This window comes from Eptatretus burgeri, chromosome 1 (assembly GCF_056783735.1).
Source record: "Eptatretus burgeri isolate ZD-2024b chromosome 1, Ebu_testis_v1, whole genome shotgun sequence".
In the NCBI taxonomy this organism is placed as follows: domain Eukaryota; kingdom Metazoa; phylum Chordata; class Myxini; order Myxiniformes; family Myxinidae; genus Eptatretus; species Eptatretus burgeri.
In genome coordinates this window covers 22,694,544-22,708,142 of record NC_140961.1, presented here as the reverse complement: position 1 = coordinate 22,708,142, position 13,599 = coordinate 22,694,544, and the positions used below count along the sequence as shown (strand labels likewise).

Here is a 13,599-nt window from a genome sequence, read left to right as displayed (position 1 = left end):
CTCTCCCTTGTCTCTTGGCTCTCCCTTGTCTCTTGGCTCTCCCTTGTCTCTTCGCTCTCCCTTGTCTCTTCGCTCTCCCTTGTCTCTTCGCTCTCCCTTGTCTCTTCGCTCTCCCTTGTCTCTTCGCTCTCCCTTGTCTCTTCGCTCTCCCTTGTCTCTTCGCTCTCCCTTGTCTCTTCGCTCTCCCTTGTCTCTTCGCTCTCCCTTGTCTCTTCGCTCTCCCTTGTCTCTTCGCTCTCCCTTGTCTCTTCGCTCTCCCTTGTCTCTTCGCTCTCCCTTGTCTCTTCGCTCTCCCTTGTCTCTTCGCTCTCCCTTGTCTCTTCGCTCTCCCTTGTCTCTTCGCTCTCCCTTGTCTCTTCGCTCTCCCTTGTCTCTTCGCTCTCCCTTGTCTCTTCGCTCTCCCTTGTCTCTTCGCTCTCCCTTGTCTCTTCGCTCTCCCTTGTCTCTTCGCTCTCCCTTGTCCTCTCTCTCTCCCTTGTCCTCTCTCTCTCCCTTGTCCTCTCTCTCTCCCTTGTCCTCTCCCTCTCCCTCTCCCTCTCCCTCTCCCTCTCCCTCTCCCTCTCCCTCTCCCTCTCCCTGTCCCTCTCCCTCTCCCTCTCCCTCTCCCTCTCCCTCTCCCTATGCCTGTCCCTCTCCCTCTCCCTCTCCCTCTCCCTCTCCCTCTCCCTCTCCCTCCCCCTCCCCTCCCCCTCCCCTCCCCTCCCTCCCCTCCCCTCCCCCTCCCCCTCTCCCTCTCCCTCTCCCTCTCCCTCTCCCTCTCCCTCCCCCTCTCTCTCTCTCTCCCTCTCTTTTTTCTCTCTCTTTTTTTCTCTCTCTCCTTTGCTCTTTTTTTTCTCTCTCTCTCTTTTGCTCTCTTTCTCACCCTAACCAGAACAGCTTGGATTCAATATATATATATATATATATATATATATATATATATATATATATATATATATACATATACATATACATATACATATACATTTGTTTATTTTTTGTATATATTTCTGTTTATATATATATTTCCACGAGGTGTGTTCAAAAGGTATCCAACCTTAATTTTTCTTGCGTAAACAAATGAAGCTAGGGAGGCGTGGTTTGGTGCACATATGTAGGCGATCCTGATCCGTATGCGTGAACATTTTCCCGCCTGCAGAAGCTGTTGGTCGCCGACAGTCCGCCGATGAGTGAGGAAGTGCAAGTGAGCGCCGTCGAATTTTCGTTTTTGACAAAATGACGGATCACTGTGGTCTCATCGCCAGTGATCACTGTGTTGAAGAAGTTGGGATCGCTGTTCACAGTCTCCAGCATGTCCTGTGTGATCTCCAAACGGAGTTGCTTCTGCTCGATCGTTAGCAGCTTTGGCGTGAACTTCGCTGAGATTCTCCTTCAGCCCAAATCCTCAGTCACAATGGAATGAACGGATCTAATGCTGACGCCCGCCTCGTCTGCAAGTTCTCTGATCGTGATTCGACAATCCTGCATCAGCAGGGTCCTCACTTGATCAATGACTATCTCATTTCGGGATGTTGAGGGCCTACCAGAACGTGCTTCACTTTCCACTGATGTGTGACCATCTTTGAAGCGGTTGTACCACTCTTTTATCTGTGTGGTGCCCATTGCTTCGTTCCCGAAGGCCTGTTGAATCTTGCTGATCGTTTCCACTTGGGAATCACCAAGCATTACACAAAATTTGATGCAGTAGCCTTGTTCAAGTTTTTCCGTCATTTTGTCAAAAACGAAAATCCGACGGCGCTCGCTTACACTTCCTCACTCATCGGCGGTCTGTCGGCGACTGACAGCTTCTGCAGGCGGGAAAATATTCAGGCATACGAATTAGGATCGCCTACATACGTGCACCAAACCACGTCTCCCTAGCTTCATTTGCTTACGCACAAAAAATTAAGGTTGGATACTTTTTGAACACACCACATATATATATATATATATATATATATATATATATATATATATGTATATATATGTATATATGTATATATGTATATATATGTATATATGTATATATATATATATATGTATATATATATATATGTATATATATATATATATATGTATATATATATATATATATGTATATATATATATATATATATATATATATATATATATATATATATATATATATATATATTATTCTGGTCGCGCCCGCCGGCATGCGAACTGCCGCTTTCCACTAATAGTAGCAGCTCGCCCACCGGACGGACAATTTAGTCGTGACCTTCCGGAGCAACGCTGGAACCCTGTCACGGGTGGGTCTTCAACCCCACCACAGCCGAGCCAATTCTCTACCCCGCAGGATAGGGTCAATTGCCGAATCTTGATATACCTAAGTACCCGTGCGGATAGCTAACAGGGAGACTGTACCTTGGCGCAGGTCGGCTTGGGACACGAACCGCTTAAGCGGTCCGTTTCCCTTTTGCAGTGATAACCGAGCGGGTATTATCGCCCGACGACGCCGGATCCGATTCTACTTAACGGGTGTTTAAAACCCAGCTATTTATTCCGTGATGCAAGATGGCATTTCCAATTGGGTGAAAGGAGGACTGGGTGAACGGGGTACATTCACACAAAGCACATTTATTTCAATACACATATACAGTCAATCATGCAGGTATGTACAGGCAAAGCAAAAGCATTACAACCGAATAGGAGCAATAATGTACAGTCACTTAACCACAGATTTTACTTATGGACACGGCACTACATCATTCACACAAAATAAGAGAAAAGACCACCCCCACAGACAGGGGGGTCAGACTGGGCCTGTGGGCCTTTATGGCGTGGGACTTGGCTGACCGAATTGTTCCCACGAGACCGACGCTGGTTATCTGCACCCTCGTGGTACGACGGTCGGCGAGCTCTCTCCGGCACTCTCCTCTCGTGCGCGCCTCGACCCTGGACCACCGCACACAACCCTCACGACTTGACACCCAGAGGGAAGGCACCCGGAGCTCGAACACCACGGAGCAGCAGCAATCCCCAATGCCACGAAGAGACGAAGCTCCCCCGAAGAGACCATACGACTCGACGACCAACAACAAACCCACGAACCTGGTGTCTCGTGCGCCCTTTTATTCCCCAGGTTCCAACGCCTGACTCCTCCCCGTTTTTGGCTCCGCCCGGTCCAGCTCCTGCGGGAAGCTTCTAGAAAAGGGGCGTGCCCTCTCGTCCCCTCCCCGCGCGCCACCCGGGTGGGGGGGGCGAGAGAAATCATTCTTGGCTCAGGTCCAAGGAAATCATTCCCCCAAAAAGAGGCCCCTCCTTTACATGACCTCTGACCTTTGACCCGCATCGCACTTCCCCCACACCAAAGCGCGGGGGAAAACAGGCGGGAAAATCCATGCACCATCGGAACTCCTCTGATTTCCTTCGCATTGCGCTGGCCTTCGCAGATGCTATTCGTTGGTGCGTGGGATTGTGGTGTGGTTGCTTGTAGTTGTGGCGTGGCTGGTGGTTGGCATTGTGCTTGCGAAGGTGGTTAGGTGATTGATGGGCTGGAGAAGATGGTGAGGTGATGTTGGGGGTAAAGTGGTGAGGGTGGTGTGGTTTGTGGAGAGTCGCATGTGGTTGTGGTGGAGGTTGCTGTGAAGCGGTTGTTGAGAGCGACATTGGTGGTGGTGGTGGTTCGGTTTGGTTGATGGTTGAGGCGATCGTGGTTGTTGTGATGGTGGCGTGGTTGGCGTTGTGGTTAAGGTGGTTGAGATGTGGTTGGTCCAAAATAACGATAGAAAAAGAAAAATACTACCTCAAAGGATCACAACCCCATGACACGAATAAATCCCATTAAACAACGGTGGGGAAATCTAATTGAACACAGACTTATCGATCTAACTGAACTACGGACCTTTATGGTGTTCTGCGAATTTCCATAGCCGTAACACTACCCCCTCCCTTTTTTATGACTCGTCCCGAGTCATCGAATTTTCGTGTGCCATCATGTGAAAGTTCTCCCCTCGTACGATTTACCTTCAGATCCCTGATTGCGACATTCAGTGTATTTGTGTCCCCAAAAATATATAACCTATGGGCTGAGTAACTAACTAAACAAACCCACTCATGCAGACGACTTAAATAAATTGCCGGCGCTAAGACACACATGCAGGGGGCAAGCAACTCATTTACAATTACAACCTTAACGTAAACCTTATAACTTTATACACGACACCATGGCCCAAGATCGATGGACTCTGTGAAAAACACAGCAGGGAGCCAGGCTGCTCACACGCTGTCTCTGGCTCATGAGTCAACCGCAGGTGACAGGGAATGTGGCCGGCTGCTCACACGCAGTCCTCGGCCTCCCCCGTGAAATGAGCGCAGTGAACACAAGCGGTGCACGGGCCACCAATGCGGTCCCGTGATGCGGCTGCCTACAGGTTAGTCCCTGCAGCACGCGCGACGATCTGACACAGCAAACAAACGTTGCACGGGCCGCCAATGTGGTCCAGTGATGCGGCTGCCTACAGGGCAGTCCCTGCAGAACGCGCGATGATCCTGGCGCACATGGTAATGAATGGGGGCAAATGCAACAGGGCAGCAGGCATGGGGCCAAGGCAAAGGCGTGGCATGGCAAGGCAAGGCCGTTGCAGCAAAACGGGCCGGTGGTGAAGCTGACCGGCACAGGCCTTGTAGTAAAACAGCCAGCAGATGATCCGACCGACACGGGCCTTGCAGCAAAACAGCCAGCAGATGAACGACCGGCACAGGCCTTGCAGCAAAACAGCTGGCAGATGAACTGGCTGGCCTTTTTTGTTCAAGGAGGTTGGTGGAGGGGTGCGGTGGTGCTGGCCACTCGGAAGGCGGGCTCGGACCTACCCTACTGTCTCCCTCCCAACCTGTCGCCTTTGCCTGTCTCTGTTCATACCCACTCCCTTAATTTGTCAAAAATCCAATTTAGCCCCATCTTAATTTTTGGTTTTATTTTTTAATTTTTATTTCCCTCTACAATTCGTCTCCTAACCCCCTTTACAGTCTCTATTCAGCTAACCTATCACATCACCTATCCTACTCCCAACCCCTACGTTCTCTTCCCAGAGGTGAATAAGGGAGAGCTTGCGTCCTGTGTCGAGGCCCAATTCAAGCCTCAGAATGGCCTCCTCAGACTTCAGCGATCTAAACCCAAAGTGGGTCCAGCGGCCCACAACGAGAGTGAAGGGATGGATGGTGCGGAGGGGTACACTTCCTAATCTACCCTAACATTTATTCCTGAAACTACCCCGGGGCTTTCAGCAAGCGCCTCTCGCTTAAGCTATCGGTTCTAAAAACCAAGATTCCTATCGCCTGTGTTGGTGTCCTCACAAATTTGGGCCATGCCCCCCAATTTTCCTTCCGTGCCCTCACGCGGTCTCATGGCTGGGACGCGTGGCTCCCTTGGCAGTAACTAACTGCTGCCGATTCTCCAACAATGGCACCCCCCGGGCACCACACTGCCTCCGAGCCTACCAGCTCCCTAAGCACTGGGGAGTGCCCTCTCTGGCGACTCCCCCTCGATGCCCACGTGGCGTGTTGGTGACCCGGGTCCTTTCCGAGGGTCGCCCGTGCCCAGTACACTGCCCTCGTGGCATATGGCGCCCTGGGCCCCGCATAATGCGGGCCACCCGTGCCCACTACGCTATCCCGGCCCCACGTGGGCCCTTGGCCTACCGCGGCCGACAAGCCTGGTGTACCCACTCATCGATACTCACCGTTCGCGGCCACGCTCCCAGCCCGTCAACAGGGCTCCTGCACCCCTCCAAACGGGTTTCAAGCCTACACTCCCACCAACAGCAAAACGACCTCCATTTTCGTCAATTTGACTGACCCCCTAACTCACTTTACACTGACCCCGGGGTCCCTTGGGTGGGAGTCACTCCTCCCCCCAATCACTCATCGCACCATGCATACCACATTCACTCCATACACACAGGCTCGCTGGCCTCACTCACTCAACATGTTCATTTTCCATTCCCTTTTACTCCATCGCTGATCACTGCCATTCTTCTGAGTAAACTCCTAACTATCTCGTGCTCCCACGTCGTCCCTTACGCGACAGCACATTCCATTTAACGCTATGTTGCTAAGCTACGTCCCCTCTACACATCCAGAGTCTGTCACTGTCTCCAAAATCCCATTTCCCATCTTCCATCCTAAATCTGAACTACAATCCCTCTAACTAATCCATTCCACGGGCTCCATGAGGACTTACCCCTGCCCCATGAAGCCGGTCTCGCTATCACTAACCCTTCCCCCTAGCTAGTTGCGTCCTGTGCCCTGGCCAAGGGGGTCTTCCACCCCTTGCCCAGGGAATCCTGTTCACCCGAAGCGAGGCTTGCTTTTTTTATATATATATATATATATATATATATATATATATATATATATATATATATATATATATATATATATATTCGCGCAGCACCAGCTTGGCAACTCGCAACCTGCGCTCTTTCCCCGTGACGTCATGGCAGCTGTTCACGCACCTCGTCCCTCTTGGACGGTACCATCCAGCAGGAATTTTTCTTCTGCCGGTTTCCAACCATATGTGCAGCCATGACGTCACCCTGCGCATCAAAAAAGAAGCCTCGCCTTTCAAGGGGTTCCCCACACGAACGCATGTGCTCCGCTTGTCAGAGCTTCACACACACGCTCGCATGGAGAACCCATCCGGTCCAAATCCATTGTCCAGCCTACCTTCTGTCCGTCCGCGGGATCAGCTTATCCACCGCGTGCGTTTACGGACTGGGTTTCACTCCCGCAGGCGCGCACATGGCGGCCTCGTGCGTACCACAGCACGGACCCCGCGCGTGCTGCCGTACAAACCTGGCACGGTCCTCAAAATAGCTACGGCCGCTACTCTGTCTTTGTCCACTATCAGGCACCATCGTCGTCGCACTCTTGCGCACAAACTCCTACATGCCACGAGGCTCACACACCTTGACATGACTTTCACAGCGGGACATGCGGTTGCATGTTCGTGCATGCCAACTGCCATCTCCCTCACATACAGCGCTCTCATACACGGCCGTTCACTCACGCCTGCCCTTCCACTCACACACGTGGTTCTACTCACACACACCTTTTCACTCAAACTCGCTCTTTCACTTACACACGCTGTCTCTTCCACACACGGTGTGCTGGAAGGTACGCACCTCGGCTCACTCGCAACCACGCACACCCTATTATTCACACACACAGTCCCTTTCACACAACGACTTTCACCCACGCTATGCGTGCGTTACAACACGCATTTTGCCACACGTGTACACACACACCGGGACATTCACGCTGGGGATTAGCGCCACCACAAGGGGTTCCGGGGTCTCCAAACCGCCCAAGCTCCGTGTGCACCCATCCACAGCACTCGCCCCTTCTACCTCGCAAAGCTCGACCGGACCCACCTGGTTGTGAATTGCCTCAAGGGGGCATATTCCCTCCCCTCGTTCCTGAAGGAGGCTATCCAGCTGCTTACACCGGGTCATGACACATTCCCCGAGCTCCCCCTCATTGTACTACACTACTTCCATGTGTGTGTGCTCGTCTTTCGCCCCGTCTTTATCGTGTAGTCTCTCCTCTATTTTTTCTATCTCCCGCATCTCTATACATTTTATTTCTGTTGTCTCTTCGTGTCTATTTGTTTCTTCCTGGATCTTCGTCTCTGTTTCCTCCTTCATTCTATTTAATTCATTCTCGACTCTGTCCATCTCCCGTGTCTCTTGGCAATACTTCTATTTCCTTCTTTGTCTGTTATTTCCCTAGTCTCCATTTTTATTTGTGTCTCCTTTGTCAGGGTTTACCCTAATTGTTAATTCATCCGACGAGTGGTGTCAATCAAGTCCTGCACCACCAACATTTCTCCTTGTGGTGCTGTCACACATCCCACCTTATTGTGCCGTTCTACTTCCTGGCTCCTTTTGAGTTGTTCTTCCTCTCTGAGCTTTTTGAGTTGTTCGTTCTCTTTCCGGAGTTTTTTGATCTCCGTGGACGCCAATTTTGCTTCCTCCTCTAATTGGTTAATTTCAAATTCATATACAGTGGGGAGAACAAGTATTTGATACACTGCCGATTTTGCAGGTTTTCCCACTTACAAAGCACGTAGAGGTCTGTAATTTTTATCATAGGTACACTTCAACTGTGAAAGACGGAATCTAAAACAAAAATCCTGAAAATCACATTGTATGATTTTTAAATAATTAATTTGCATTTTATTGCATGAAATAAGTATTTGTTCACCGACCAACCAGTAAGAATTCCGGCTCTCACAGACCTGTTAGTTTTGTCTTTAAGAAGCCCCCCCATTCTCCACTCATTAACTGTATTAACTGCACCTGTTTGAACTCGTTATCTGCATAAAAGACAGCTGTCCACGCTCAATCAATCAGACTCCAACCTCTCCACAATGGGCAAGACCAGAGAGCTGTCAAAGGACATGAGGGACAAAATTGTAGACTTGCACAAGGCTGGGATGGGCTTCAGGACAATAGGCAAGCAGCTTGGTGAGAAGGAAGTGTAAGTGAGCGCCGTCGGATTTTCGTTTTTGACAAAATGACGGATCACTGTGGTCTCATCGCCAGTGATCACTGTGTTGAATAAGTTGGGATCACTGTTCACAGTCTCCAGCATGTCCTGTGCGATCTCCAAACGGAGTTGCTTCTGCTCGATCGTTAGCAGCTTTGGCACGAACTTCGTTGAGATTCTCCTTAAGCCCAAATCCTCAGTGACAATGGAATGAACGGATCCAATGCTGACGCCCGCCTCGTCTGCAAGTTCTCTGATCGTGATTTGACGATCCTGCATCAGCACGGTCCTCACTTGGTCAATGACGATCTCATTTCGGGATGTTGAGAGCCTACCAGAACATGCTTCACTTTCCACTGATGTGGGACCATCTTTGAAGTGGTTGTACCACTCTTTTATCTGTGTGGTGCCCATTGCTTCATTCCGGAAGGCCTGTTGAATCTTGCGGATCGTTTCCACTTGGGAATTGCCAAGCATTACACAAAATTTGATGCAGTAGCCTTGTTCAAGTTTTTTCCGTCATTTTGTCAAAAACGAAAATCCGACGGCGCTCACTTACACTTCCTCACTCATCGGCGGTCTGTCGGCGACTGACAGCTTCTGCAGGCGGGAAAATATTCACGCATACGAATTGGGATCGCCTACATACGTGCACCAAACCACGCCTCCCTAGCTTCATTTGTTTACGCATGAAAAATTAAGGTTGGATACTTTTTGAACACACCTCATATATGTATGTATATGTATATGTATAATATTGTTGCGAATTCGCGCCCACCGGCGTACGAACAGCCACGTAACTCGGATCGCGGCACGTCGCCCACCGGACGGACAATTCAGTCGTGACCCTCCGGGAACTATCGCCCGGAGCCAGTCACGGGTGGGCCTTTCGACCTCACCACAATCGTGCCAATCGGCCACCTGCATAGGATAGGGTTGTTCGCCAAACTCGACCTTCCTCAGTACCCACGCGGATGGTAAACCGGGCGATCGTACCTCGCCGCAGGTCGACTCCTGACACGAGCCGCTTGGGCGGCCCGTTCCGTACTATCGGGATAACCGAGCGGTGTTATCGTCGACCGCGACGGTTCAGATTAATTACCAGGATCTTGCACCCACTACGAACCCTTTACTTGAAGCAGGATGGAGAGTCACTGGAGAAAAGACGAAGCGAAACGGGAAAACAGTTCACACAATGCACATTTATTTCCCGGCACATGGAGAGCACGTATATACAGCCATACAGTCAAAATGCACATATAGTAACCAGGACAATAAAAGCAACAACGACGTAGAGTTAGTACCGACTACGCGCACACACGGCAACACTTATACAGCTTTACTTTACAGATGGTGCCAACACACATTTACACAAAAGCAAAGAAAAGAAGCCACCCTCATAGACAAGGGGGCAGACAGGCCTGTAGGCCAAATGTGCGCATGACCTGGAGGAGCGGCCAGGTCCGCGAGACCGGGGGGGGGGGGGTTCCTACCCGCGTCCTCGTGACGCGTTGGCGGGCGAGCGCAAATGTGGCCGCGCGGCTGTGCCCCGACTCCGTGCTCCTTGGCGGGTTTCATTGGCACGACGTTTGGAGTGGGGTGGGAACGGGGCCCCCTTTTGCACTATCTCAGCGTGGGGGAAAGGGGGAATTGTTGATGCCCTGGGGGAGGGAGATGGCTGGCTGGCTTGGGTCCCGCGATGAGACGAGCGATTTCCCACACCGTAACCTCGTCACCGACCGCCGTCCTTCTTGCCTCGGACCCGAGCTCCCTTGCTTGCAGTTCCACCGCGACTCTTCTCCGTTCCGCACTCTCCTCACCCGACCGACCCGACTCTCTTTTCCAAACTTTCCCCAGCCGACTCCAGAACCCAACTGACTTCATTCGCCTTGTGCTCGCCTTCTTATAGGCTGGCAGGAGCAGCTAATATGCAAATATTCGGATCAGAATGACCTCGGGGGCGGAGCCACGCTCGCCCATTGTCCGGAGGAAACGGGGGCGTGAACCTCCCCTGATCCTAGAATTTGCATATATCGACTTCACACACACGCGCCTGGAGGCGGGACCAAGCCGCTCCGCGCTCGCTAATTGGACGGAGAAAAAGTGGGTGTGTAGCGTTTTTGATCCGAATTTTCCCTCGGAAAGGCCGCTATTTGCGCTTGCGGCTCGGTGCGCTCGGCACCAAACGCCGAACGGGCCCGAGACAGCCCGACTATCAGTTTTCACAGGTGGTGCGGGAATGGCCGTAGAAGGAGAGAGGTGAAGGTGGTGGAGGGTTTTCGGTGGTGGTTTGATTGTTATGGTGCCGTTTGGGAATGGCGGTGGTGCGATGATGTGGGAGCGTAGATGGTGACTGTGGCGTGGTTGTTGTGTGATGGCGGTTGAGACATGGTTGGTTCAAAATAAAGATAGAACAGAAAAAATGGCTAACTCAAAGCGTTGCAGCCCGGATGAATCACATAAATTCCCTCTATACAACGGGTTTGGGCTAACTACACATGCACTTAGAGATATCTCACCTACGGGCCCTTTGTGGTGTAATGCGAATTTCCACAGCCGTAACAATATGTATGCGTGTGTGTATATATATGTATGTGTGTGTGTGTGTGTATGTATATGTATGTATGTATGTATGTATATGTATGTATGTATGTATATATATATATATATATATATATATATATATATATATATATATATATGTATATGTGTGTATATATATATATTGTATATGTATGTGTGTTTGTATATATATATATATATATATATATATATATATATATATATATATATATATATATATATATATATATATATATATATATATATATATATATATATATATATATATATATATATATATATATATATATATATATATATGGTCGTAGTTCATGAACTGGTCACCCTAAAAAGGTGGAGTTGTTTCATGTTTTTCAAAACATCCACTTTCCACTTTGACTACAGTTATCTAGATATCTTAGTATGAGAAGAAAGGTAATTTTGTCTCGTTTAATGTGGAAAAAAACAGAAATAAAAAATATGCAATAGTTTTTGTGTAACAGGCAAATAAGTGATACAAGTCAGCGGTGGAGTAAACAGGCGGAGGCGGCGGATGTGGTGAGTCAAATTTGGAATAAACTGAATTTATTTCAATCAATAAGCTTTAATCTAATCTATTTTGTTATTTTTTAGGTGAGTAACACTTGGGACTTGCTGTTGCATGATGCAAAATTGATTATTCAACTCGTTATTATTCAGTAAACCCTGACCAATATGTACAAACTCCTAAAAGAGATCTAGTAAATATCTTTACAGAGTTATGTATCTAGCAGATTCTCAGGATTGATTTGGCACTTTAATTGTCCAAAATCGCCAAAGGATAACTGATCCACATCCAATTTACTCAGGGTGAATTTGAGATAAACGCGAAAATGTGTTTTCCTTGTTTTGCATTATCCATTAAAGTTCATAATTAAAAATACCATATTCGCCGTTAATTAGTGGTTTTTGCTAATTTTTTTTCACACAAGTGCATGTAGCTTGGTGATGTCTATCAACACAGAGAAAACTGAAAAATTGAATATTTTGACCCTGCAACGCAAATGCTTACCAGTTCATGAACTACGACCATATATATATACATATATATATATATATATATATATATATATATATATATATATATATATATATATATATATATATATATATATATATATGTATATGTATCTGTATGTGTGCATAATATGCAGGATGGTAACTTGCATGCATCAATTCTAATGGGGCTCCTTAACTCCTGATATTGGATTGCCTTGCATTGGGTTCAACATATACATCTACGTCTGCTGTCTGACTAGGATTTTATGGCCGCCCATGGACGATGGAGCAGAGGAAGGAATTGTTTCGAAGGTAAGTGCACAAGCAAATAATTACTGTGTTTATTTTACTTGTGTTTATGGCTCGTGCATTCACTTGCAATTGCGTGGAGAATGTGCATTTTAATCGATGTGTAAAGAAAGCAAAGATTTTCCAATCTTGCACATAGTGATAAAAGATTTACTTTTGCAGGATGAAGCGCTGGGGTCTTAACACGTACATGTATGCACCAAAAGATGATAGCAAGCATCGTGTCTTCTGGCGGGAGATGTATTCTGTCGAAGAAGCAGGTGAGTTATTCAACAAATTAATTGGGCCAAGGGATTGTCAAGATTCACCGGGTTTTGAGGGTCCATGAACACTTGTCTAGCATTTGAATGATGAAAAATGGTTGTCGCAAAAACTACTTCGATATAACTTTAGAAGAAATTATTTTGAATCTGAGCCTGTTATATACTTCCATCATGGTCTTCCATAAAAACAAATACATTTAAACCGGTCATTTTCTTTGCAACTTGTCTGATTGCAAACGCCGTTGTCTTCTTCTCCTCCCTCGATTTGGGGTCCATTGCTAACAGACCAGCTAATGGCATTGGTGTCTGCTGCACGAGAACATGAAATCGAGTTTGTGTATGCCATCTCACCTGGGCTAGACATGTCTTTTTCCAACCCTAAAGAGGTGGCCACACTAAAACGCAAGCTTGAGCAGGTGAGTTGTGTAACCTAAGCTGAAGCTTCCTTTTGCAGCCCCCTTCTTTTGCACCTCTTCCTCTACTTGTCCAACCCTCTTTACTGCTATTTTTTTTGTCTGCCCCTTTCATTTCCTCACCGCATTTTAGGTAGCTCAATTTGGTTGCCATGGTTTTGCGCTCCTCTATGATGACATTGAGCAGAACATGTGTCCTGCTGACAAGGAGGTGTTTAGCTCATTTGCCTATGCACAAGTCTCTGTCACCAATGAGGTGTTTCAGCACCTCGGGGAGCCAAGCACCTTCCTTTTTTGCCCTACAGGTACTTTGTACAGCGATTTATATTGGTATGTTTTTTTGAGTATTTCAGATATCATCTGTTTGCTGATATACATAACCAGATTATTAGCAATTACCTTAAATGTTTCACTTTTATCTGCAGCGACAAGCAAATGTGTTGGGTTTAGTAAACTGAAGGTTTCTTCCTGAGTCTTAATTTCCTGAGCGGGAGGGATGGGGGCAGGGGGGAAGAGAAGTG

General features: G+C 48.0%; 1 protein-coding gene across 3 annotated transcripts in view; it reads left to right on the top strand.

Annotated features, from left to right (window-relative positions):
- The window catches only part of OGA (O-GlcNAcase), a 59,416-nt gene that overhangs the window by 7,495 nt on the left and 38,322 nt on the right, over positions 1-13,599 (top strand). For all 3 annotated transcript variants that reach the window (XM_085874926.1, XM_085874919.1, XM_085874937.1), the window contains exons 2-5: positions 12,354-12,405; positions 12,565-12,662; positions 12,951-13,081; positions 13,212-13,383. In XM_085874926.1, coding sequence (XP_085731052.1) covers positions 12,354-12,405; positions 12,565-12,662; positions 12,951-13,081; positions 13,212-13,383 — 453 coding nt within the window. The remainder of the gene's footprint in view (positions 1-12,353; positions 12,406-12,564; positions 12,663-12,950; positions 13,082-13,211; positions 13,384-13,599) is intronic.